Source organism: Topomyia yanbarensis, chromosome 3 (genome assembly GCF_030247195.1).
Source record: "Topomyia yanbarensis strain Yona2022 chromosome 3, ASM3024719v1, whole genome shotgun sequence".
Classification (NCBI taxonomy): domain Eukaryota; kingdom Metazoa; phylum Arthropoda; class Insecta; order Diptera; family Culicidae; genus Topomyia; species Topomyia yanbarensis.
The window spans coordinates 233,593,140-233,620,094 of NC_080672.1; the positions used below are offsets into that span (position 1 = coordinate 233,593,140).

At 37.0% G+C, this 26,955-nt stretch overlaps 1 protein-coding gene across 1 annotated transcript in view; it reads left to right on the top strand.

Moving 5' to 3' along the window:
* Positions 1-26,955, top strand: part of LOC131692818 (solute carrier family 22 member 13) — a 1,403,565-nt gene that overhangs the window by 849,405 nt on the left and 527,205 nt on the right. Inside the window, exon 7 of the mRNA XM_058980108.1 lies at positions 2,979-3,113. Within this exon, the coding sequence (XP_058836091.1) occupies positions 2,979-3,113 (135 nt within the window). The remainder of the gene's footprint in view (positions 1-2,978; positions 3,114-26,955) is intronic.

A 26,955-nucleotide genomic window follows, 5' to 3' on the forward strand; every position in this document is an offset into this window, starting at 1 on the left:
CGTCGCTTTCAAGTAGAATGGCACACAATAAAAAAGTTATTTGTGTGATTTATAGACAGGTTAGTGTAATGATTCAATTTACAAAAATCGAACGTTTTCTAACGTTTCGATATAGGAGCTCCGTTTCAAAATTTTCGGCCAGAATGTTGCCTGTTTTTCTAAAAGTGAAAATCTGCTATTGTACTGAATGAAAACCTTCGATTTTTGCGCTGATTGGAAATAGTTGTGACTAGTTGTGTAGAATGTACAACAAATAACAGATTTTGTGAAAGCAGTGGTTGGTCCATACAATTCGATTCCAAGCGAGCCAGACTAGTTTTCGTTGGAAGGTCCATCTCTGACAATAGAAATAAACTATTTTATTTTGAATTCAACTACAACTTCCTTGAAAACAGCACAGCTAAAAAACTTTTGGGAAAAACGCGCAAACATAAATTTTCCACTATAATAAAAACTAGTGCCCCCGCCGCACAGCATCATCAATTGATAGGTATTCAAGCCGGGTGGAAAGGGGGAGGGAGGTTGGAAGGCAATGGAAAATTTCATTTATAATAATAATACTTTATAATTGGCTGGTCCTGAAAAGAACTTGTTGGTTTGTAGTTTATTTTGGGTCACAATTTAGGCCCGCTCGATTTTTGATAGCTGTAAATTTTTCGCAGGGCGACAGTTTCAGTTCGGTAGCGATGAGGCTTCTTAACGCCAACCGTGACTGGGGCACTTTTACACGGCCTTCGTTGCCAACCAGCCCCTGTCAAGGACAACGTCTCTGTACAGCCAGCATCACTGCCATGAAAGGCAAAACATTGATTTTGAACCGAATGATTATAAGCTGTATTTAGTTACAAAATGTCGATTTTCTGAATGGTATGACATTAAATCATCCCACGAGATGCAAAACGTCGTGTGGAATGCTTGAATACTGAGCATAGTGCCGGACTAGTGTTTGGGGCTTTATAGCTATAACGCCCCATATATGTAGGTCGCTGTCAAACTCCATATGATGGTTGCCAGGAGGCTGTTGCCAACTGCTTGCGGGGAGCCTTTCCTCCGGTGGACTTACGAACGGTTTGTTTGGTACAGGCCATGTAGCGAAAAATGCTGATCTGCTACTTCTCTGATGCTGGTAGTAGGACGACGGTCAAACGCTCGTTTTCGTGCCTTCATTCATAAAAGTTCAACAATATTTTCAAAGAATGTTGCAAATTGTTAACTTGATAATTCCAAAAATACTCCAAATAAACTATGAATGTGCTAAATCGCATAGAAATTGCTTATTCCAGAGCAGAATTTACCGGTCTAAAGTGTATTCTACTTCACTCCGGTTATGTCTCTGACATTACCCACCCATCTTCTTTAAAAACAAACAGAGAAGGTGCGTGTGCCCTCAAATTAAACGAAGTCACCCTTACAGTCAGCCATACAGATGCTTTTAATTGCTTCGCAGAAGGTGGGATTTGTAGTTGGAGAACATCCTCTATGTCCGCTACGTTAACTTTCATTCGTTCGATAATGATTTGGCTGCACCAATCCCATATAATCTTAGCTTTCGTAAAATACTTGATTCGATGTTCATTGGTATCAGACAAACCACACTTCTCACATTTGGTTGAAGTTACCGATGTTGTAAGCCTTGAGTTTTTCTTTATTGGGGATAAGGTCATTTACGAACATGTACAGATTCGCGCGGTCTTGAAGTGGCAAGAAGTTTACACTTAGGTTCTCCCACACGTTCATCCAATCAAGCTGATATTTAGCTTCAATTGGAGGAACTGTCTTGTTATTACCAATAAAAAAACTCTACAATAATTTTGTTGTTTGCAAACAAAAATCGCTTTTCAGAATTATTCCTTCCTTTATCAACATTGAAATTAGGAATACGAAAAAAAATCGATTCTTTTAACCAAGCTTCACAGATACAAAATATTATTCTATTATTTACAATTAATGCTTTCAGTCTATCAATCTTTGGTAAGATGCGTCTACTGTTCCATTGGAGAAATTTCAAATGATTTTTTGACAAGTTGCCAGCCATTAATCGTTTGATAATAGTTGAACAATAGTCATGAATGAATTTATTTTACTAAGAAGGGATGTTATAACAATTGGGAACAATTTTTATAATTAAGTTTTTCCAAAAGTCACTTAATCCTAAAAAATTGGAAATACTTTCAATAATTTCACTGATAATTGATTTTGGATGGTTGTGTGATGAATCGGAACATTTTTCCTCACTATTAATTTTTTGAAAACCTGGAATTTCAGAAGTTGGTTTGAGGGAAAGAAATTCATTCCGATTATTGATGTTTGGTCTCGATATAGTAGTATTTTCTTTTGATTTATATCGTGAGTTACTTCTTCTTCTTTCAATTGGAGGAGAATAGTAGCTACAACCAGGTTGAGAATCAGAAGGAATATTTAAATTTTCGTTGTCTTCAATATCACATGAATTATCTGTTGATGAGAAAGATTTCAATAATTCAGTATATGTATATTTACTCCTGTTTAAGAAAGGCATTCATTTAATCGAGATCTTCTTCCGGTGCTGATCGGGAACCGCAATTCCTTCTCCCGATGTGCTATTAATTTTCTTCACTCTAAAATGAAGAAAAATTAATAGGCAGCAAAGAAGCAAAAACACGTCACTTCTCTTCAATGCTTGCTTCAATCAATGAATGTGTGTATTTACAAGAAATATTAATCTTACATTCACATTTCATAACTATAAGGCACATAACAATACGCACATGTAATTTATGTGTGTGCATACATAGTTTATACAGTTGACACATAGAAGGTATGTGTGCGCGTGATAGCATTAGCATTTCTTCTTCATATGGATTTTAAGTGGTTTGAAGCAAATAGAATTAACGTTTGGATTTCTTTCAGTGTACTTAACATAGAATGAAGGTAGTCTAAATTTAAACGTTAATCAAATCTATCATTAAACATAGTCTTTATATTCTACTTATTTTTAGGTGCATCTGAGATCATCGGTACCTTCATCGGATTCGGTTTAATCATGTGTACCGCGAAAAAATGGTTTTTGGCTGGCCTGTTCAATATTTTTGGAGGATTGGTAACATATCTTGCCTGGATTATTCCAGCAGAAGGTTGGTATATCGCCAAAAGGTTTGAACTCCAAAATATTTGTTACTCATTTATAATTCAAAATAGAATCTCCGTGGCAGCTCCAATAGTATTTGAATTTGAACTTCATACGATACCTTACAGATCTGCGTCCAACCCATCGACAACAGATTCATCCTGGGTAGCTACAGCACTGCCACGCTTGTAAATATAAACTGTAATACGAGCGAGCACGATCAGACTTTGGAACTTTGTTGGGTTGTGAATGATATCTGGCAACACTTATCGACATCATCTATGCTACACTAATGTCGTTTTTCATTGAAAAACACCGGGGCAGTAGATTGCACTGGTTTTGCACTTTCTAGCAGAAGTGGGAATGAAACACGTCTAGTTGTCTGCTCTTCTGCTATAAAATGCAACACCAGTGCAATCCACCGCCCCGGGGTTTTTCAATGAAAAACGCCATAACTTTGTTTAGGTCATTGTATAGGTTCCTGTGTAATGTTGTATCTCACATTCGTTGATTTCGTATATTTATAACGCTCGGTCCCAAAATTTTCTGAAACTGTGCCAAAGATTTTGCAAATTATCGTGATTAAGCGTACTAAATGTGTTGCTGGATACAACTAGGATTGTACCGGGATACAGATAATGCTAACACTGATACCCGAACTTTCGTAACGTGATGCTACAGTGATTTTGAACCTTTGAGTGCTAGTGAAGTAGAATAGGTTCTAAGCCTCATCAAATGCAACACAAAACATTTTTTGAACAATTCTACCCTGAAAATCTTGATTTATAGCAACCTTCGGCACAAAAAATAGGTGGTTATTTTTTGGTCAATTTGAGATTTTTAACAGTTCTGAAGAGAAGAAAAAATATTGTGCGAAATTGGGACAATATTAAAATTGCCATTTTTGCTATTCTTCCATGCCATTCAAAAGAATTCTGAATTCCGCGTCCAACGACATACTGATCATAAAAGTTGGTAGAAAATGTCGGAGTTATTGTATTGTATTATTTATTGGGGCTTCAACCTCGATGGGTCTTTCGCCCTGTCGGAGTTATTAAATTGTTATTAAATTGCAAATTGCACTCGCGCATAAACTCTCAAGATGAAAATTTCACTTTCAACATAACTACTGTGGTAAAATACATCATAGTAGCAATGTCACACAAACCCCAGTCATGCGAGCCAATTCCTAATTTAAGCAAAAATAATAACTCTGGTATTTTTCTACCAATTTCGATTCTAAAAATGACGTTGGACACGGAATTTCGAATTATCATTAAAACAAGGACGTGCCTTCGGAAAAATGTTGAACCATTCGAATATTTTGCATAAAAAAAGCCAAAATTATAATTTTCATATTGTTGTCTAAAATCAGACAATATGTTTTACAAAATAGCATATCGTTGTCTTCTTTCCAGAACTGTTACAAAATCTAAAATCCACTGAAAAATGACAACTTAGTAAATTTTTTGGTACCGAAAGTCCCAAGAAATGTTTTTTTGCACGTTAGACGGGTTAAAAAAATCGTGATTTTTCTAAAGTTGATTTTTTTAAGAATTCATAACTTTTGAACTACTGAACCGATTGGTTATAGGTCAAATGAAAGGTATTTAAGTGTAGTTTCAAGAAAAAGTTATTAACTTTAAAAAAATATTGAGTTTTGTAAGAACAAAATACGCATTAAATGGATTTCCTTGATTTTCACTGCGAGGGGCCTTGAATACTCCATACTTTTATATATTTTTTTAAAAGATCATTCAATTCTACACAACATCTCCAAACTTATTTTTGAACTAGATCGGGAGGTTTCGGAGATATTCTTGAAAATAAAAAATCTATGTATACACCCCACATGCACGAAAACGATGTAACCGCATGGTAGTTCACCACTTCCAGCTAGTCACAGCAGCTGTGAATAAAGAAATCTATGATTTACTTACAAGTTGGGTGCAACATTCGTTTCAATTTGGGGGTTGTCCATTAACCACCTAAAAAAAAATCAGACATTGCAGACCCTCGCGTTCAAAATATTTTCACCGAGCGTCATCTTTGCTTAGAAATTCCACTTAAATAAAAATCCAGGTGGTTTTAAAGCGGTCATATTTCGGCATTATTTATTATTGTATCAAAAATCCAGAAGAAGCACGAAGAGAAATAAGTAAAACATTTTTAAAACTCTATTCGTTTTATTTTTCACAAGGTATTTCATTTCTTTAGCTATTTTATTGTATTCAGATTCTGAAAAAAAAGCTGATAGAGTATTTTTGAATCTGGTTTAGAAATAGCCCATGAATAAAATTCTTGGGCTGTTGTTATATGATGGCCTTGCAAACTCGCTTTCGCAGCGTTTCGTTTCAATATTCCTTCCAAAGCATCACAAGAACCCTTTCCATGACAAGTTGCGAAAAAATTCCATTCGGCATCAATGCCAAAATCTTTTTGCATGTTGCACAAATTAAATGCCGTCATTTTATTTTTGTATTGGCTTTCTGATCCATCTGAGAAAAAGTAAATCTGTTATAAGCCTGGCAATTTTCCTTTTATGAATGCTAAACAATGCACAGTGGGAAAAAAGTATCAAAAACGCGACTTTACTCAATAGCTTGATAGAAGGCTAAGTGTTGTAATCAATAATAAATACTTCTTATGTAAAAATGTCTGGGGAGTCGATTGCAGGTATTTAAAATGACCGTAAAGTACGTTATCATGCCCGTTTTGCCCCAATTCTCCTTTTCGTTTGAGTTTATTTTCAAAACTGAATATATAACTCGGAAGAAAGTTGGAAACGGCTGACAATTGATATTTCTTATTTAAAAAGTCCAGAAAATTGATTGAAGGCATTTAGAATCATCTCACGAAACGTATACACTCATTTCACCCCAATTCTCCGCAAAACTAAAGTTTGAAGTTAATCCTGGATTTATATTTCTATTAAAGTCTATATGCGGCTGATCAAAAGTGATGATTCTTATGTATAAAAATCCAGGTTATCGTTTGAATATAGTTAGACCAAACGTATGTACCCGTTTTACCCCAATTCTTCCCGTAACTCAAGTATAAAGTCAAACCAGGCTTATATATATATATATATATATTTCAGAAAGAGGCTGAATGCGGTTGATCAAAAGTAGTATTTCTTATGCAAAAAATTCTGGGAAATCGATTGAAGATAGTTAGAATGGCCGCACGAAACATGTGTACCCGTTTTACCCCAAATCTTCCCATATCTCAAGTGGAAAGTTAAACCTGACTGTGCTTCTCGAAAAGAGGCTGAAGGTGACGGATGGGAAGAAGTAATTCTTACATAGAAAAATTCGGGAAATCGGTTGAAGATAGTTGGAATGGCCGCACGAAACGTTTGTATCCGTTTTACCCCAATTATTTACATAATACAAGCGTGGTGATACACCTTACTCAATATTTCAGAAAGAAGCAGAAAGCGGTTGATCAAAACTAATTTTTTTATGCCAAATAATCCAGTAGTTCGAATGACTGGACAAAACACGTGTATCCGTTTTACCCCAACTTCTTCCCATAGCTCAAGTGTGAGGTTAAACTTGGCTGTACTTCTCGGAAAGAGGCTGAATGCGGCTGATGAAAAGTAGTAATTCTTATGTAGAAAAATCCGGAGAATCAGTTGAAGATAGTTGGAATGACCGCACGAAACGTTTGTATCTGTTTTACCCCAATTATTCACATAATGTATGTGTGAAGTAATGTCTTACTAGTTATTTCCGAAACAGGCTGAAACCGGCTGATTAAAAGTAACTTTTTTATGTTAAATAGTCCAGGGAATTGATTGAAGATAGTTCGAATGACTGGACAAAATATGTGTACCCGTTTTACCCCAAATTTCTCTGTTCGGGAGAGTAGGTTGCAATTGGACGAATTTGACAGAGGTTCTTTCAGCAGTTAAACACGGTGAAATGTTTCTTATCAATCAGCTAAAGCTACAAATACAAATTTATTCACCGTTGTATTAATATTTCAGAATTATTTCATGACTTACAATTTATCTGTCCTTGGTTATAATAAGTCCTATTGCCTGCTCTTCCAAACTCAAAATGTCTTCGGCTTTACCGGATCTTTAGCTATAGAACATAATCGTAAACTTATAAAGATATATACCAAGTTCACCTCTTTCTATTTCAATTTGATATTTCTTCCTCCTATTATTATTGTTATTTTTAATATCATCTGATCTTACTGTCACCTATCGTATTGACACTCGCGCACACGATCATCCCTTAAAGCGCCATCGTCAGCGTAAGAGGTTGAGATAATTTCGTCGCAACATTCTCCTATAGCTCACATGTGAAGTTAAACCTGGCTGTACCTCTCGAGAAGAGGCTGAATGCGGCTGATGAAAAGTAGTTATTCTTAGGTACAAAATTCCGGGGAATCGATTGGAGATAGCTAGTATGACCGCACGAAACGTGTATACCCGGTTTACCCCAATTCTTCACGTAATGTATGAATGTGAAGTTATACCTTACTCATCATTTCAAAAACAGGCTGAACGCGAATTTTTTGTACATAAGAATTACTATTTTTCATCAGTTGCAGTCAGCCTGTTTCTGAGAGGTACAGCCAGGTTTAACTTCATATTTGAGTTATCAGAGGAACTTAAGGTAAAACGGGTACACTTGTTTCGTGCGGATATTCTAGCTACCTTCAATTGATTCCCTGAAGTATTTAACATAAAAAATTACTTTTTATCAGCCGCTTTCAGCCTCTTTCTGAAATGTTGGGTAAGTATAATCACACACAAGTGTAAGGGACAGAATTGGGGTAAAACGGGTCAACACGTTTCGTGCGGTCATTCCAAGTATTTTCAATCGATTCCCTGAACTGATTTACACAAGAGAAACTACTTTGGTGAGCCGCTTACAGCCTCTTGCTGAAATAATGAGTAAGGTATAACTTCACACATACATTATGTGAAGAATTGGGGTAAAACGGGTATACACGTTTCGTACGGTCATTCTATTTTCATTCGATTTCCCGGAAATTTTTACATAGGAATTGCTACGTTTCATCAGCCGCATTCAGCTTCATTCGGAGAAGCAGAGCTAGGTTTAACCTCACACTTGAGCTATGGGAAGAATTGGGGTAAAACGGATATACACGTTTCGCGCGGTTATTCTAACTATCTCGAATCGATTGCCCGGAATTTTGTACATAAGAATTACTATTTTTCATCAGCCGCATTCAGCCTCTTACCGAGAAGTACAGCCAGGTTTAACCTCACACTTGAGTTATGGGAAGAAGTTGGGGTAAAACGGATACACGTGTTTTGTCCAGTCATTCGAACTACCTTCAAACGATTTCCTGGATTATTTGGCATAAAAAAATAAGTTTTGATCAACCGCTTTCTGCTTCTTTCTGAAATATTGAGTAAGGTGTATCACCACGCTTGTATTATGTAAATAATTGGGGTAAAACGGATACAAACGTTTCGTGCGGCCATTCCAACTATCTTCAACCGATTCCCCAGATTTTTCTATATAAGGATTACTACTTTTCATCAGCCACCTTCAGCTTCTTTTCAAGAAGCACAGTCAGGTTTAACTTTCCACTTGAGATATGGGAAGATTTGGGGTAAAACGGGTACACATGTTTCGTGCGGCCATTCTAACTATCTTCAATCGATTTCACAGAATTTTTTGCATAAGAAATACTACTTTTGATCAACCGCAGTCAGCCTCTTTCTGAAATATAGAGCCTGGTTTGACTTTATACTTGAGTTATGGGAAGAATTGGGGTAAAACGGGTACATACGTTTCGGGCGACCAGTCTAACTATATTCAAACGATAACCTGGATTTTTATACATAAGAATCATCACTTTTGATCAGCCGCATATAGCCTTTTACCGACATATAAAGCCAGGATTAACTTCAAACTTTGGTTTTGCGGAGAATTTGGGTAAAATGGGTGTATACGTTTCGTGAGATGATTCTAAATGTCTTCAATCGATTTTCTGGACTTTTTACATAAGAAATATCAATTGTCAGCCGTTTCCAACTTTCTTTCGAGTTATATATTCAGTTTTGAAAATAAACTCAAACGAAAAGGAGAATTGGGGCAAAACGGGCATGATAGCGTACCGTGCGGTCGTTATAAATACTAGCAATCAATTTTTCAGCCCTTTTACATAAGAAAAACCTTACCTGGTAAACGACATCCAGCCTTTTCAAAAAAAGTCGCGTTTTGGGTCCATTTTTTCCCACTGTGGAATGAGTCAAAAATAAACGAACTGCGACATGATTATGTTTAGTGACGTCAGCAATTGCAATAAAACTAGTAAACTTCAAATCGTCCGATTATTCGCCTTTAAATTAAATAGCACAAGGGTGAATAGTACAATGAGCGTTTACCCAATGAAAGCCTTGAGCTGCATCTTGCACAACGAAAGAATAATTCTCCGAAAAATCACAGATACTGTTGCATTCTGTAGCTTTCAAATTGCTTTTGATGTGTTTCAAGTAGTTTGCTTGTTGCTCAGCTATAAAGTTATACGGCAATATATTAAATAATTTTTCTAGAAACCCGATGAGAATCACATAACAGAAATATTTCAAAACTATATCTCGCATTGTTACTTGTTATAAATTTTTGTTATTACTAATTGTTACTAACGAGATCTAATTTATAACATAATATAATACAAAAAAAGATGGGTGGGTAATGTCTGCGACATAACCGGAGAGATGTAGAATACATAAGGAACACGTTCTTTAAATATTTTGATACTCATTGGAATTTTCGGACAAAAGGTGATTTGGGCGAGGAATATTTCAAATTATTCTTTACAAAAATGATGGTGGTCCTGAAAAGGACCGGTTTTGTTGGCGTTGTTGGCCTTGGTGAGGGAGATGGCTAACGATGAAATTAATTGTTAGCATGAGGAAGTCGCGTAGTACTGGCCAATGGAAGAACAGATAATAATTGATTCCTGAAAATCAATTTTTCTTTATTCATGTAAATTATACATACTTACAAATCTAACAGAAGATTCCTGATCATATTTCTGAATCATTAGTGCGAACATTGTGTAATTTGGTTAAGTACAATGAAAGTTACAAACTTTCCAAACTCGACCTTCTGTTCCTTCAGAAATATTGAAATGGGGTGTCTATATTAAACCGTTAGTCGTGGTCACAATAAAAAAAGATGGGTGGGTAATGTCTGTCACATAACCGGAGCGTCGTGATTTCAATTCGAGACGTTAATTTAAATCTAATAATATTCAACAGAATCACGTTTGAACGGGAAATTTTCAAATAATTCTCTATGGTAATAATGGTGGTTCTGAAAAGAACCTTTGGTATCGGCGTTGGTGTTGATGGTGATGCGCTGGATCGTTGGATATTTTTGGCATGATAGTTACGTGCCTGGCGAACTGTTTTGTAGCCTCGAACAAAACGACAAGACTGGCTTCTTCGGGTACCATTACGGCTGAACTTTATAAGCTTAGCTCGACTTTGAAATCCTGCACAATCTCACGAATCAGACACTAGTAGGGCCATTTTGTTTGCTACTAGCACGGAGCTGCACAAAAAAACCATTTAATGCAGTTAGTTCACGGGGGCTGCCAAAAAGCTTGAATAGAAGCATGCGACTTCAACGTTTCTCTTAAACACATGCAACAACACATTCGTTTTGGTAATACTGATAATAACAGTAGAAAGGAATGGAAAAGCAGTGCACGAAACGAGCGAGAGGATAATTTAAATTTTTGTTCCGTGTGCAAGCTACTTCTTTCCACACAACGTATTATGTTGCTTGTTGAAAATTTGCTACACACCTTAAAATGAAAGTTTCAGTTTAACTCTCACTAGAACACAATTGATTGGTCCTGAAAAGAACCGTAACGGTTGCTTTTATTGTAATTTACGCCCACTCCCACAAACCGACCAAGTAGGCATCACTGGCTTCATTACGGCTGAGTTTTGTAAGCGTAGCTCGACTTTGAAGTAATACACAACCTTACGAACCAGACGCTGGAATGTTAGCCAGCGGATTAGTTGCTCCGTTGCCCTTTAGTTGGGGCGAAATACTAGCACGGCGACAGTTCCTGATCGGTAGTTGGTTGCGATGGGCCACCAGTAGCTGGGGCACTTTTGCGGACCGTCATCATCGCCAACTGCTTTCCTCCGGTGGACTGGCTGCTTGCTAGTGCTTGAACGAATACGAATGATGAGAAAAACCGACCGACCAATATTCATATATGAAAACACGAGAAAGCACTACTATCGCTCTCCCGCTCGTTTTCGTGCCATTCCTGTGCCTTTCCTTTCCGTTCGGCTACCAATACTAGCATAACCAAAACGAATATTCTGTCTTTCCATCGCCTTCAATCTAGTGGCCAGTGCTAGAAAACTTGCATGTTCAGTTTTGACGTAGGACTTACGTCTTTCTTTACTATACTGGGTGTCATTTCAAAATTTTCAAAACGGATGCGTTACGTACACTTTGAACTCTAATAACTTTTCTCCTACTCAAGGAATTACTAATTTTGTTTCATAAATCGAAAGGAAAACGTTCAACGCTTGCTATTGATACCTTGTTTGCTATGTAAAACTTGTTTAAAAAGTTCAAAAACTACTTTTAATGCGAATCAACATTAATGCTAAAACCTATAAATATGGGTGTCACAGTTTTTCTTAACCCATTATATCCTAGCGTATGAAATTTCATACGCAGAACTCTCCATCGTTTAACGCGTATTTACCGCAGAATTTTGGCATCTAACTGCTTTATTATTGCGCTAATGGGATCATTGCACCTCATAATTCATTATGAAACAAAACAACTGCCATTTTTTATAATTTTTTTTACATTTTTGAACCGTGTATAGTTGGGGCAAATGGCGGCTGAAAAGTAAGCAATACATTTAATTGAATTGTATTGTTGGAATTCGTGCTAATAATTCCATTATGTGACAAAACGTTCCTAAAGGGGTAAAAGAAGTGTTGTCTATCAGAAAATCCGAAGAAATATGTCAAACAACTTAAAATTTGTTTTTATTTAGGCGTACGAAATTTTTTGCACGAGATATTTTCATTCTCAAAAGCATTTTAAGCGGTGATTTTATTTTTCCCATAATCTTTGACACATTTTTTGGTGGAATTGAAGATATCACTGCATTTGGCTCACTTTTTGAAACTCCTGGGTTATAATGGGTTAAAGCCAGACGTGTGTAAGCCACAGAACAGAACACACGTACGTGTGCTGCTCAACGAGAAGCTGCATTTTGACCACCAACCAAATCATAGCTACTGCCTTATCGCTGCCAACCAGTCGTCGCCCTGCGTGAAATTCATTGCTCTCAGAAGTGGACAGAGTTACTAATTCGCAAGCTGCTCTTCAGGTGCCTGGTCCGTGAGATTGCACAGAATTTCAAAACCTACTCTTCCGGAGCTCAGCCGTAATGGCCCTTTAAGAAGCCAGCGAGGCTTGCCTGGTTAGTTTGTTGGAAAATACCAATCTGTGCGCTATCCATGCCAAGCGAATAATCATCATGCCGAGCGGGAAACGGCGAAATAATATTCACAACAAACGGTCCTTATTAGGACCACAAAATCGTTCTCAGAAGAATTACAATTGAAATTTCCATTTCGTGCTTTGGAAAATAACTTCCCTCTTATCGGGTTAGTTATTTTCTATAATAATATCCGAAAAATGTGCGATAAAACCAATAAACTGACCAATTGGACAGAAGCAATAAAATACCTACAACAATTTGAGTCAGAAAAGTGATATTAACGGAAAAATGCTTCGATCGTTTCTAAGTGTTTGGCAGCTGAAGTTGCCGATTTGTTTTCCAACGTCAATTATTTGCGCTGTGCTGTACGGAACAGATTTTTGCGCGATTTGTTGGGAAATAATTAAAACAATTGTGTAGTAGATTCCGTAGATTTTACCGTAAATTTTGATAGAAATGATTTTGTAAAAGCATTAATTAGCCGTGCTTTGAATGGTGGTTTTTGCAAATCTTTCTAGAACATTAGTGAATGTGGAATGATGAAAATATTTTCATTTGTCGCACAAAGGGATGGACTACCATCTGCACTAAGAAGTTTATAAAAGAGATCGCATTCCGATATACAATGCTCATTCGATGTGAGCTGCGAAAGGGGAATGTTCGTGTATGTACGCATCTGGTGTATGTAATCGTCTGGTATCACCAAAAATAGTTATCTGCAAACCGTTCTTATTAGGATGAAAATATAATGGAGAAAGAATTTATTTAGAAAGCTCCTTTTAATAACTTGGATTGAGTTTGCGCCTGTCAAGTCTGCTGTACTTTATGAATGACACATATAAACCAAGGTTTATCGAATTAATCTACAATGCAAATCTTTCTAGAACATTAGTGAATGTGGCAACCCTGCTACTAAGCGAATGCCACGCCAAAACGAATGATGAAAATATTTTCATTTGTCGCACAAAGGGATGGACTACCATCTGCACTAAGAAGTTTATAAAAGAGATCGCATTCCGATATACAATGCTCATTCGATGTGAGCTGCGAAAGGGGAATGTTCGTGTATGTACGCAGCAGAAGCGAATTCGGGCAAGGTTCGAATCGTTAGCAAGGATTCTCGTCTGGTATCACCAAACATAGTTATCTACAAACCGTTCTTTTTAGGATGAAAACATAATGGAGAAAGAATTGAATTAGAAAGTTCCATTTAATAAGTTTGCGCCTGTCAATTCTTGTGTACATTTACCAGTGATTCATATAAGCAAATGTTTATCAAATTAATCTACAAACCCGAAGGTTTTTGCAAGTCCTAGAAAATCAGTGAATGTGGCAATCTCATTCGACATGAAATTTCCAGTAAACATTCATTCAAAAAGTGCATTGGCTCAAATTATCCATGAATGTCATATGATATGCCCAAGTTTAGTCCTACGTCAACACCGCGGTTACGTCCCGGACATTACCCACTCCTAGTTTTTCAATAACAACATTTTCAATATTTTCAAAGAATGTTGCAGATTTGAAAAGAAGGAAGGAGAAGATTTTCACAAATTTAAATTCCTTTGTCTTATTTGTTAGCGCTGATAAAGGCTATTTAGTTTTCTACTAGCAAGGAGCTGCACAAACAAATCGATTTATGCAGTTAATCAACGGAGGCTGCCAAAAAGTTCGAATAAAAGCATGCGACTAGTGTACTTTGCATATTCTATATTTTATCAATACTAGAGAGGATCAATAAAATAATTCAAATTGTTATAGCGACATGCAATTGTGGCAACACTGGCCATGAGATGGTGGGAGAACACGCACATTCGTTTTAGTTATGATGGTAGTAGCAGCAGAAAGGAATGGAAAAGCAGTGCACGAAAACGAGCGAGAGAGGATAATTTAAATTCTCTTTCTTTCTTTCCACACATCGTATTTCTTATATAGCTTTCTGAAAATTATTTGTTATGCACCATAAAATGTAAATTCAATATCAATTCTTCAAAAGGGCTAATGATATTTTTGTAAACAAACTTATTTCGCACATTATTCCGCTGTCGAGTTTAATTTCATGAAAGATACACACGAATCAACATCTTTACCCTTGGTAGAATCAATTTCAAATGTCTTCTGTGTTGAAATTATAACAAATTAAGAGAAATCAGCAAAACAAAAGTTTGTTTACAAATCTTATTAGCCCTATTCAAATGTTGATATGGAATTTCAGTTTAACTCTTATTAGAACACAATTAATTGGTCCTGTAAAGAACCGTTTATTGTTTTATTGCGGGAGCATAATTCAGACGCACTCCCCGCGGACACGGTGAGCCCGTTTAACTCTTATTAGAACACAGATTAGTTTCTCTGTTGCTCTTTAGTTGGGGCGAAATTCTTGCAGGGCGACAGTTCCTGATCGGGTTGCGATGAGTCACCAGTAGCTGGGGCACTTTTTCCGACCGTCGTCATCGCCAACTTCTTTCCTTCGGTGGACTGGCTGCTTGCTAGTGCTTGAACGAATACGAATGATGAGAAAAACCGACCGACCAATATTTCATATATGAACACACGAGAAAGCGCTACTATCGCTCTCTCGCTCGTTTTCGTGCCATTCCTGTGCCTTTCCTTTCCGTTCGGCTACCAATACTAGCATAACCAAAACGAATATTCTGTCTTTCCATCGCCTTCAATCTAGTGGCCAGTGCTAGCAAACTTGCATGTTCAGTTTTTCAATAACAACATTCAAACAATATTTTCAAAGAATGCTGCAGATTTGAAAAGAAGGAAAAGATTCTCACAAATTTAAATTCTTTCGTGCTATTTGTTAGCGCTGATAAAGGCTATTTAGTTTGGAGCTGCACAAACAAATCGATTTATGCAGTTAATCAACGGAGGCTGCCAAAAAGTTCGAATAAAAGCATGCGACTAGTGTACTTTGCACGTTCTACATTTTATCAATACTAGAGAGGATCAATAAAATAATTCAAATTGTAATAGCGACATGCAATTGTGGCAACACTGGCCAAGAGATGGTGGGAGAACACGCACATTCGTTTTAGTTATGATGGTAGTAGCAGCAGAAAGGAATGGAAAAGCAGTGCACGAAAACGAGCAAGAGAGGATAAATTTAAATTCTCTTTCTTTCTTTCCACACATCGTATTTTTTATATAGCTTTCTGAAAATTATTTGTTATACACCATAAAATGTAAATTTCAGTTTAACTCTTATTACAACACAATTAATTGGTCCTGTAAAGAACCGTTTATTGTTTTATTGCGGGAGCATATCAGACGCACTCCCCGCGGACACGGAGAGCCACAAAGCACTATTTTGCATCCTCGAACAAACCGACCAAGTAGGCATCGTTGACTTCTCGGGGCATCATTACGACTGAGCTTTGTAAGCGTGGCTCGATTTTGCAGTCCTGCACAATCTCACGACCCAGACGCTGGAACGATAGCCTACTCTGTTGCCCTTTAGTTGGGGCGAAATTCTTGCAGGGCGACAGTTCCTGATCGGGTTGCGATGAGTCACCAGTAGCTGGGGCACTTTTTCCGCCGTCGTTATCGCCAACTGCTTTCCTTCGGTGGACTGGCTGCTTGCTAGTGCTTGAACGAATACGAATGATGAGAAAAACCGACCGACAGATATTTATATAATCGCGCTAATATGCACTACTATCGCTTTCTCGCTCGTTCTCGTGCCGTGCATGAGCCTTTCCTTTCCGTCCGGCTTCTAATGGCCTAACCAAAGGAATATGCCGTCTTTCCCCCACTAACTGCTCTCGTCAAGCAACCCAATGCGAATAATCATAAAACAAACATGTAGTGGACCTATATATAAACTTTTCATTATTTTATTGTTCGGTTGGTCCACCATTTTGACGGCTCTGTGCGGGATGGGCTGAAAATTTTCACTTTTCCGAGTCGGTTTCGAAAGATTTTTCAAAAACACAATTTTTTGTTATTAGTGCATGTTATACATACTTCAAATTTTAATACAGCATAGAGGAACATATTTTCAACAAATTGGCCTAAAAATCAAATCATTCTGTTAAGTATGATAAAAGTTATTAACGTTCAAAATCTGACGCGGCGCCGCAGCCGATATTTTGAAACGGGACCCCTATATTGAAAGCTTAAATGTATTCTACATTAAAATTGTGTTATTTTATTCTGAAATATCTTGTTATTTCATTCTGATCGGGAAAGTACACACTTAGTTTTTTTTTACCGAACCCCGCATTTTTTTACCGACTTTTACACAGCTGAACGCTCAGCAATAAGTTCAGTATTAGTTGGTTTTGCTTGCTGAGTCTGCCAAAAAGGTGGTGTATTCTATACATGAATACCTCTGTGGTGTTGGTAAGAACTTCTGTCTTCATACACAGTTACGCTTTTTTTGTCTGCGAACAACTCAATTCCAACCACACTAAACGTGCTAACAGTTTACTTTCACCTATACGCGTTATTTTTCCCTAGCGGATGGCTTTTGCCGTAAAATCATCGCTCTCTCATTCTATGCTTCATAGAAGAGTAAAAGAAAATGATTTGTTCTCAGATTGATTTGCGATCAGGGATGCCAAGTGTTTTTCCAAGAAGTTTGTAATAATTTTCGAAAAAGTCTGGAATTGTCTGGATGGCCTATTTTTTTGAAAAAGCTTGAGGATTGAATTTGAGGCTGTGAGCTTTCAGCATCTTGGATTGTTGAAATTTCCAACTGATGCAAACACAACAAAATTTATTCCCTTTTAGCGAACAAAAACTTTGTCATTTTGTGTTTCCAGCTATTCTAAAATGTTTTGTTTTCAAAATCGTAGCTCGAAAAGGTGGTTCAAAAATCAACGATGCATTCTTGTATCTCATTTTGTTATTTTTCAAATTGTCTGGATAAATCTGGACAAATTTTCTAAAATCTGGATCAGAAAAACATAAATCTGTATGTCTGGACGACGCTTAGAAATCTGGAAGAATCCAGATAAATCTGGAAGGTTGGCAACCCTGTTTGCGATGATCGTTAACCAGGGCGATGATGTGCGTTCAAGAGGATGACATGGCGTCATATTGGCGTAGTCAACACAAAAAACTTTGTTTGTAAAAAAATTAACGAAATTTGTCTAAATACAAACGAGAAGCACTTTGGTTTCGATCAAATTAGAGACCCCCATTGATCGGTTGAAAAACGATGTTACCTGTTGAGTTCTACAAGATGACGACACGAATGAACTTATGATGAATGAAGTTCATGTTTGACAATTCTCGGTGGTTTGTTTACTTTGTCAATTGCGTGAGTGCGAGTGCAACGGGTGCTCATCTGTTACATTCAAACTCACGTAACTCCCATGTAAACAAACCACCGAGAATTGTCAAACAAAGTTCATCCGGCACATTTTGTGGGGTTATGTCGGTTGGTGTAAAACCTAATTGTCAAACTCTGCATGTAGAGATAGGGATGCCAGTTACCTGTGTGTGCTGGATTCGCATATTAGGGAAATAATACATACTGAAATGAGTAACTGCCACTGTTTCTCAAAAGTGCAGAACCATATCATAACTGCCCTTATAGCTTATGATACTTTAAACTTAAATACTTTTACTGCGAAATGCTGCTATGATATCATCTGAAAGTACTGTTGATATGAGGAATGCCAGAAATGATTGGCGGACGGCTTCTATCAGATTAATGTTGAAATTTGTTAGCCCAATGTTCCCATATAGGTAACTTTCTCCCCAAGTAGCACTTGTAACAAGCAACGACTGCGATTAGTCGCATAAGCATAGGCTTTTACACCTGCGCTTTTTTGGTTGCTAAACCAGCTCAATAATCGTTGCCATATATCTTTATGTAACGAATTATGTTGCTGTAACTTGTAGTCAACAACCGGTGTTGCTCGGGTCCTGCGTATCATTTCACATCATTACAAAATCATTAATCATTATTAACATTTATGAACCTATCTAGTGGCTACAACCCGCATATCGCTGATAAATTTAGGGTTGAGAGAACGCCGAAAGCTCAACATAAAATCAACACATAATCATCACCCACACCCCATTAATTTGATGATGCTATAAACCGTTCTCTCCAATATGCAACATGTGATCAGTAGAAAGGCGAAATGGAAACAGGTCGTTGAGCGTGTATTAGTATTTGCAGAGCGCACATGTATCGGAGTGAAGATGTCCTTTACATGTGTATTAGTGCGGAGTCATTTCAATACTAATACTCCAATATCGTTAAATTCACTAATACATTCCCAACTGTGGGTTTATGTAAGTTTCTGTGGTGTTATCGCCATTCAATGCATTTTTGTCCCTGACCAATATCGCTTTCTATGCATTATACCAGTTACAATGCACAATTCTCATTAGAATCATGCTTATTCGCATGTAATTCGTACGGTACGCGTTTTGGGTGTACTTTTTGACGTTTAAGAACAACCGAATAAATCGTCAAATACAACATTAGAAATCAGTAAAATTTACTTTTTAGCTCAATTGAAAGAAATATTTAAAAAGATGGGATGAACTCAGAAAATTAAGGGATCACGATAGAAAGGAGAAAATGGGGGTGAAATCTGATGGGAATGATCAATATATGGTGTGTGTTTCACCAGACCGGGCCAGAAAAAAACTGAAATTCCGTTGCAAGTTGCGGATTTACGAAATAAATTACCATATGCTAAGTTTAAGAAAGTCTGCTGTCGGGTTTTTGTAATAAAACCGCCAAAATACGAATAATTCTGAAATTCATCAAAAGAAAACTTCCGAGATCCTTCCTTCTAGAATGATTATAATCCGCAACGAGATGACTTACACTTGCTGTCACTGATTTACTTTTAACATACCAAATCTGTTTATTTCCTTCATTATGTTTCAATTAAAACAGAATGGATTGTCGTAGAATCCTTTGCAAAACTTTCAGGAACCGGAGATAACCAGTCAAACAGCTTCTTATTTTACTTGAAAAGAACCATGTTATAGTTCGGTAGATATTGTATCGAGTGATCCGATAACGTTTGACAAATTGCTGGTTGTTCAGCATAATTTTTATTGATTTTTTCAGTTTTTTTCAGAGTTATGTCAAAATTTGGGACTTATTCGGTGAATAATTACAACGAGATCGGTAATGGTGTATCGAACAACTATGTTTCGGTAACAGAATAAGCGGAGTGCGTTATTTCATACGAAAAAATACTGACTTGATCGGTAAAAAATTACCGAACAGTAACCTCGAAAATAAGTGTCTATCAATAAATTCTTGTGTGTCCATTTCAACTAAGTCCATAATTCATCTTTCTACTTGACGCCATAAATTTTAATGATAAAATTTGCGTTTCAGGGCAGTTTCCGCAACACTGCAGCCAACATTGTTCGCTCGAATTTTCACAAATTATTTTTGGAAACAAATCATGATAGGAGTCAACACCATCTGGAAGTGATTTACTGCTTTGTAATGTTTTAAAAATAAGTTTAATCTTTTGATGATATATACATACGCATACGGTACGCGTGACACTTGTCCCTGCCAAAATGCAGTGTTTTGCCACTTGTCCCTGCCAAAATGCAGTGTTTTGGACGATTACTAGCGAACATGGAAAATCCTATTTTAATATCAGGATAAGTATTTTTGAAGAAAGAATACGCCTCCTGCAAGTTACACAAAACTAATTCTTTATACGTAAATTTTGCCTTCTTCATTGTTAGATATTAAATAATCCCTTTTCCCTGCACAGACGCGGCTTACATCGTCACTATTATAAAAATTCGTAACGCATGCTATCGTTTCTCTTCCTACTGCCGCAGAGCTTGAACTCTTTTCAGGCACCACCATTATTCCTTTCTCTTGCTGCAATGCTTTTGCTTTGTTGGCCATATACTGAGAAACATTGAACTCCTGCATAATTCTATATGTAGTCCAACTTTTGGGAAGTGTAGTTAAAATCCTGTATCGCTCATTACTGTCTCTTGTTTCATTATATTTCTCCTTAGGTTGTGTAAGAATTTCAATATCGTCCGACAAAGGTGCGTTGTAAGTGGTAACGATCGATTCAGAACTGGGTGCTTCTAACGACTCTGAAAATACATATGATAGATTGATTATTAGAAAAAATCATACAAATGATTTCTTTTTGCTTTTCTCAATAGAAAGGTATTGCAATTGCTCTGAAAACCGACTTCTTAACGGAGGGCCGAGTGACATATACCATTTGATTCAGTTCGTCGAGTTCGGCAAATGTCTGTGCGTGTGTATGTATGTGTGTATGTATGTATGTGTGTGTATGTGCGTCTGTGTGTATGTGACCAAAAATGTCACTCAGTTTTCTCAGAAATGGCTGAACCGATTTTGACAAACAGTCTCAAATGAAAGATACAACTTTTCCATAGGCTGCTACTGAATTTCTGATGGATCCGACTTTCGGTTCCGGAATTACAGGGTGGTGAGTACGATCACGCAGAAAATGTCGATTTTAAGAAATTCTGCAATGAATGTATCAAGATGAATTTTTTTTCCAAAATATGACCACAACTGCTTCGATTTGTAGTATTGGGTCACTAACATCCATTCAAAGTCTTTTTGGCCATATTGGCCACCATCATCGGTTCTGGAAGCCCCGGCGGAAGTATCCAAATTCAGAATTACAGTCACATCGGTTTCTTGGAGATGGCTAGACCGATTCAACCAAACTTAGTCTCAAATGAAAGGTGTTGCGCCCCCGTAAATGGCTATTTTATTTCATCCCGATCCGACTTCCGGTTCCGGAGTTACAGGTTGTGGCGTGCGATCGCATAGCAAATTGCAATTCAAACCAATACTCCGATGAAAGAAAAATAGGTAAAAAAAATCTCTAAAATGTCTCTCAAACAACTTAAATTTGCTGTTCTAGGTCACCGACGGCCAACCAAACCTTCGTTGACTACATTGACCACCATAGACGGTTCCGGATGTGCCCGGGAATATCGGCCATCTTTCAAAATTGACGAACTCACACCAGTTTCCTTAGTCCCAAATGATAGCTTTAATATTCCCACAGATGTCTATAAAATTTCGTACGGATCCCTTATATGGATCCGGAAATATAGACTAAACCGTCCGGTCACATATGAAATTCCCATATAAGCCGGAACTCAAAATTTTTTTTCAAAGGGGGGACCTCATGAAGTTTCAGAAATCGATTCGTATTTTTATGCCAAACATCTTTAAAATGCATGAAACGTCGAGATTTTATGTTACCCGAAATTTTTTTTTATAAAAATCGACTTTTTGGGACTTTGCCGATTTCGCACCTATTTTCAGTTCAATAAAAATAATATATGCATTTGAAAGCTTTTAGTGAATATAAACAACGCAAACATTCTCGTGTTCATGATTGAGAAAAGCACAATTGCACCGCTAGGTGGATTAAAACAGGTTTTTTTAATTGCGAAAACAGCTGTGTAAGTGAAAGTAAGTAATTTATTGAATCAATGATACATAAATTGGTTTGAACCAAAAAAACGCCTAACAGTGTGATGAGACATTTCTTATAACTCTTATCACTCTCTTCGGATATTATATCGTTTGAGAACATTTAGAACTTGATGCTTCGCGATTTTTTTATAACACATACCACGTGGGATAGTGGCAGGACTCAGAAAATCGCTCAAATCAGCATAGGACAACATCAGTGCTAGAAATCTCAAACCAAATCAATGGGAAAGCAAAAAAATGGCCCATTAAATAGACATACAAACGAATTATTGCTAATGCTCTGTTACTAAAATATCTCAATTGTGGTGGGAAAACTGAATTTTCCTAAAGGGGTTATATATTGTACTGAGCCAAAAAAATCGAAATTTTTGTTGAATCTATTTGAAGTTTATACTTTACTCAAATTTCCAACGCGACTGAGAACTAAGAAATCAACGTTTTTTCTTGAAAAGGTCGATACTAGCAGGGACGCCATTCAAAGAAAATCAACAGTGAATATTTCCAGACTGTGTTTTACTTCCTATTTAAGAACTATTGTGTTTTTTACATCCATGATTCAGTGATCGAAACTCGAAACTTCATAAAGTATTTGAAATTATTAAATTAAAATTTGTATTTGCTATTGAAATTGACAAAATGATAGTATCGCCCCTTTGGCGATTGTTTACTTTTTTGGTCCTACCTATCAGCATTGAAGTTGTTTTTACAATAACTACCGTTTTACACCACCGAACTTGTCCGGGTTTTTTCAATAGCGATCATCGTGACTATTTACAGCTGGTATCAGCTTGATAATCATAAAAAAATACGAAAAAAAAAACAGTTTCGCCTCTAAACTGCTAGCAAAAAAAGTATCGCCCTGTTTGTTTGCATGGAGCGTGGAGGGCGAAACTTTAAATAAACAAAGATATAGTTTCGCCCGTTGTATTTTTTGCTGAAGTTTAAGAAAGCAATATCGTAGAATCCACATTTTTAGGTTAATTTGTTTCGTTTCAAAACCCTCATTCGCATGTATAAAAAAAGCCTTATGTTTAGATTTGCAAAGCTACCAGTACACTGTTTGTCATAACGTGAAATATTTGATGAAGCAAAATTTGATCAAATAAACGTGTTTGACAAACAAATTTGACAAGGCCAGTACACGAGATCAACTGTTTAACAAAGTTTTTCATCAAATATTTGCATTGATGCGTTACCGCACGTTACGCCTAATATTGTTTGACAAACATAATAAAACAAGTTTGATGGATCAGTACTAGGGTGACAATGATTTATATGAAAAAAAATCTCGCAACCTACACCCCCTAGCGTCGTTCCAAATCATGAAAAAATGACACTGTCCAAATTTGAGCGAAATCGGTTAACCCCAACCCCTCCCCCAAAGAGCTTAAAGTTTGTATGGGATTTTTGGCCAAAATGTATGGGGAAATACTCGCAGTTCACAAAATCGCCGCTAGAGGTCGTTGTAAACATCCGGACACGGACCTAGGAAGGAGTTAAGCTTTTGAAGATATGCCGAACAAGTTTGTCGAAGACTGCATGACAATCCAACAAACCGTTAAAGAGTTATTAAAGTTTAAAGTTGGATACTGCTGCTTAACATTCGCAAAGGGCGTACTCCGCTTATCTGATGTATGTGAACCACGTGTAAAGGCGGAGCAAAGTCAGGAAGAACTCATATATCGTTGAAATGGTGGAGATAGAAAGTTATGATGTTCCACAAAGTTGTAGAGGAATAAAAGGACTTTTTGTTTTCACTTGAAGGTTTCAGAATTTCTCCGCATGGTGGCGGTAGTGAGCCAAGCAATTTAAAGGGAATACTCTTATCAGTATAACAGTAAGTGATGGAGCAATATGATGTTCTACAAAGTTGTAGAGTAACAAAAATGCTTTCTTTTCTCGTTTGAAAAATGCAAAATTCTACCACATGGCGGCACCAGTGAACAAAATTCATTCAAGATAGAGATAGTGCAATCTGATATTCTGCGAAGTTATACAGCACTTCGCTGTGAACCCAGTTGAACTGGCATTGGTTGCTCGATTACAGTGCTGATATTTTGGTGATAGATGAGAACTAGGGTCATTTGAATGCCGGTTAGTGACTTTTTATCTTATCTGGTGGGGGAAGACGAGCCCTTATTCATCTCATTAGTCAGGATGTCACACTATTTCGTTGATAACTCGACTTAGAGTGGCTGGATCGCGCTTAAATAAGTATCACCATCTTTTCTTCGATCCTAAGAAGTAGTACAGTTAAAAGTTTTGCCTGGAAAATTAAAAATACGAGCGCGTGAGAGGAGCGAAAAGTCGAGCACAACGTACCCTTATTCATGCTACCAATTAAGCTTGGGATAAATACCCAAGTAGGCTACGATTCAATTCGCGCTGTGCTTCTATTATATTCAGCATCCCCTATTAACTTACAAACAAGCAAAGCGTGCAAACCAACTGCGCTGCCTGCCCATTCAGGGGTACCTCACCAGATATTTGAATTTTGCTTTGTGAGGATCTTCCGGCCTGGCTGGATCGTATCCTGCGAGAGCTGCAACATTACTCCATAAAAATAAATTCTCTGAATTATGCTGCGACGAAATACATTCAGAAAGGGTCCTTTGGTGCAGGTAACAACGTTATAGTTTGTTGAACATATTGACTAAAACATGTTTCGCAAAGCGCTAGAAGTATTGTCTTACTACAGTTTCGATCCTGTGAGATAACACTGATGTAACGGGCATGCATATATTCAATTGAGATAGATGTTTTACCTTCGGACAGTCACGCGAATTCACTGAGTGTACCTCGTTCAGATACTCCAGCGAAACCATCTTTAAGCATCAGCGGCAGTTCGTTTAGGAAGCCATCAACATAGCTTCCGAGCGGTTAATCATAAAAATTTCAAAACAAGATGTCATAAATATATTAAAATATGTATCTGGCGTATTTTCACATTTGGTAGATCATATATGGTAGACTAAGAAACATTGCTTACACTAGTTTACAGCAGCTGGTAGTCATTTTCAAATCGTGTGCTGAAACCGAAAATGAAGTCCAAAAAAAATACTGTAGGCAATTTTCGAGTTACAGTAAATAAATGAATTTCACCATTAAAATAAAAAACACGTTGAGTAAAATCCAAATATCTTCGGTTGTAGTGCGTTGATATGAAATATTATTATGTTGAATTAAAGGTAATTGAATGCACTTTCGGTCGTTGAACATTTTGTTTCAGCGCGACTACTGGTTTTGACGTTATTTACGATTTTAATTAACATTTTCTTAATTTTTCCTTATTTTTAAAGAAATATGAGCGTTTGGTCAAGATTTTGAGGAAGATAAAGCAATTCTAAAAATTATAATATTATATTAACCAATGAAAATAAGCTATTATTAGTTTAAATCGGATGAAAATTGTGAAAGGTACACAATTGTATGTAGTATGGGAATTTTTTAATTTCTCTGGGTCAACTTATTGAGCCATCCGAATTCCAATTTTATCTACGGCTAAACGAGTAAATTGAAGAATTTTGAATGAATCCGGCATTAACTGACATATTGTGTCTCCCATAATAAAACAAACCAACGGTCCGTTTCAGGGCCAATTAATTATATTGTAGTAAGAATATTTAATTGAGATTTTCATTTTGCATTACATTACTAACAAACCTCACCAGCCCTTCGCTTCTGCCAACGTGGATTGTTTTCAATCTTGATACCTGCGAAACGTTCTAGTTTAATTAAAAAAGTATGATACACAAACGAAGGAGAGAGAAGGAATATCAAATCAAAACTCTTCATGCGAATACAATGGTCACCTGAAAAGGGCAGGTTCGGTTTTTTTCTTCGAACAAAAACTGTTCAAGATTTGCTGCATGTAATTAGCGGGAAACATCCAGGAATGATAATGAAACAAATCTGTAGCGGACCTATATTTAAGACTTTTCATTCATGTTCGGTTGGTGCACCATATTGACGGTTCTGACGAAGTGAGCTGAAATTTTTCACCATTTCCGAGTAATTTTCGGAAGATTTTTCTTCGAACAAAAACTGTTCAAGATTTGCTGCATGTAATTATGCGGGAAGCATCCAGGAATGATAATGAAACAAATCTGTAGCGGACCTATATTTAAGACTTTTCATTCATGTTCGGTTGGTGCACCATATTGACGGTTCTGACCGAAGTGAGCTGAAATTTTTCACCATTTCCGAGTAATTTTCGGAAGATTTTTCAAACCAGTTTTTCGTTATTAATGCATGTCATATATACCCCACTCAAAATTTTATACAACATTGTTGAACTTATTCTCGACAAAATTGCAAATAAATTCATTAAATCCATGCAGTACAGCAAAAGACATAAGCGTTCCAAACTTTACATGATTTATTATATGGGTGCGTTTCGACTTTGTCTCATCAGAAACCGACACTAACTTTTTGTCGGAATAGCCGGCTTGACGCAAATCCCCAAAACTAAAACACACTGTGTGTTTCAATTGAACGACTGGTCAAACGTGATGTCCCGACCGAGCAGAAGTTCTGTTTATGCCGATAAAGCAGTTCGCTCACGAGGCGACAGGACACAAGCCAAAAAAAATTTCACTATGGATTTTAATCTACCTATTCCAACGACAAATTCCAAATTTGTCTTACCAAAAAAATTTTCGCCATAGCCTAGTGAGAAATTTTGGTGTTTACACAATTTTTCTCCTTAGGGTGAAATATAGCATAGTACGACAAAAAATCACCATCCTGTAGTCAACAGACCCTAGTATCCTTTTTCTGTTACCAAAATATCACTCTTATACTCGTACAATCAGTATCAATTTAGTTGGGTACGCAGCACTTGGCACATCTCGAGCCGATCAACGAGTACCAACAGCAACACTACATCTCTGCGGTGATAGCG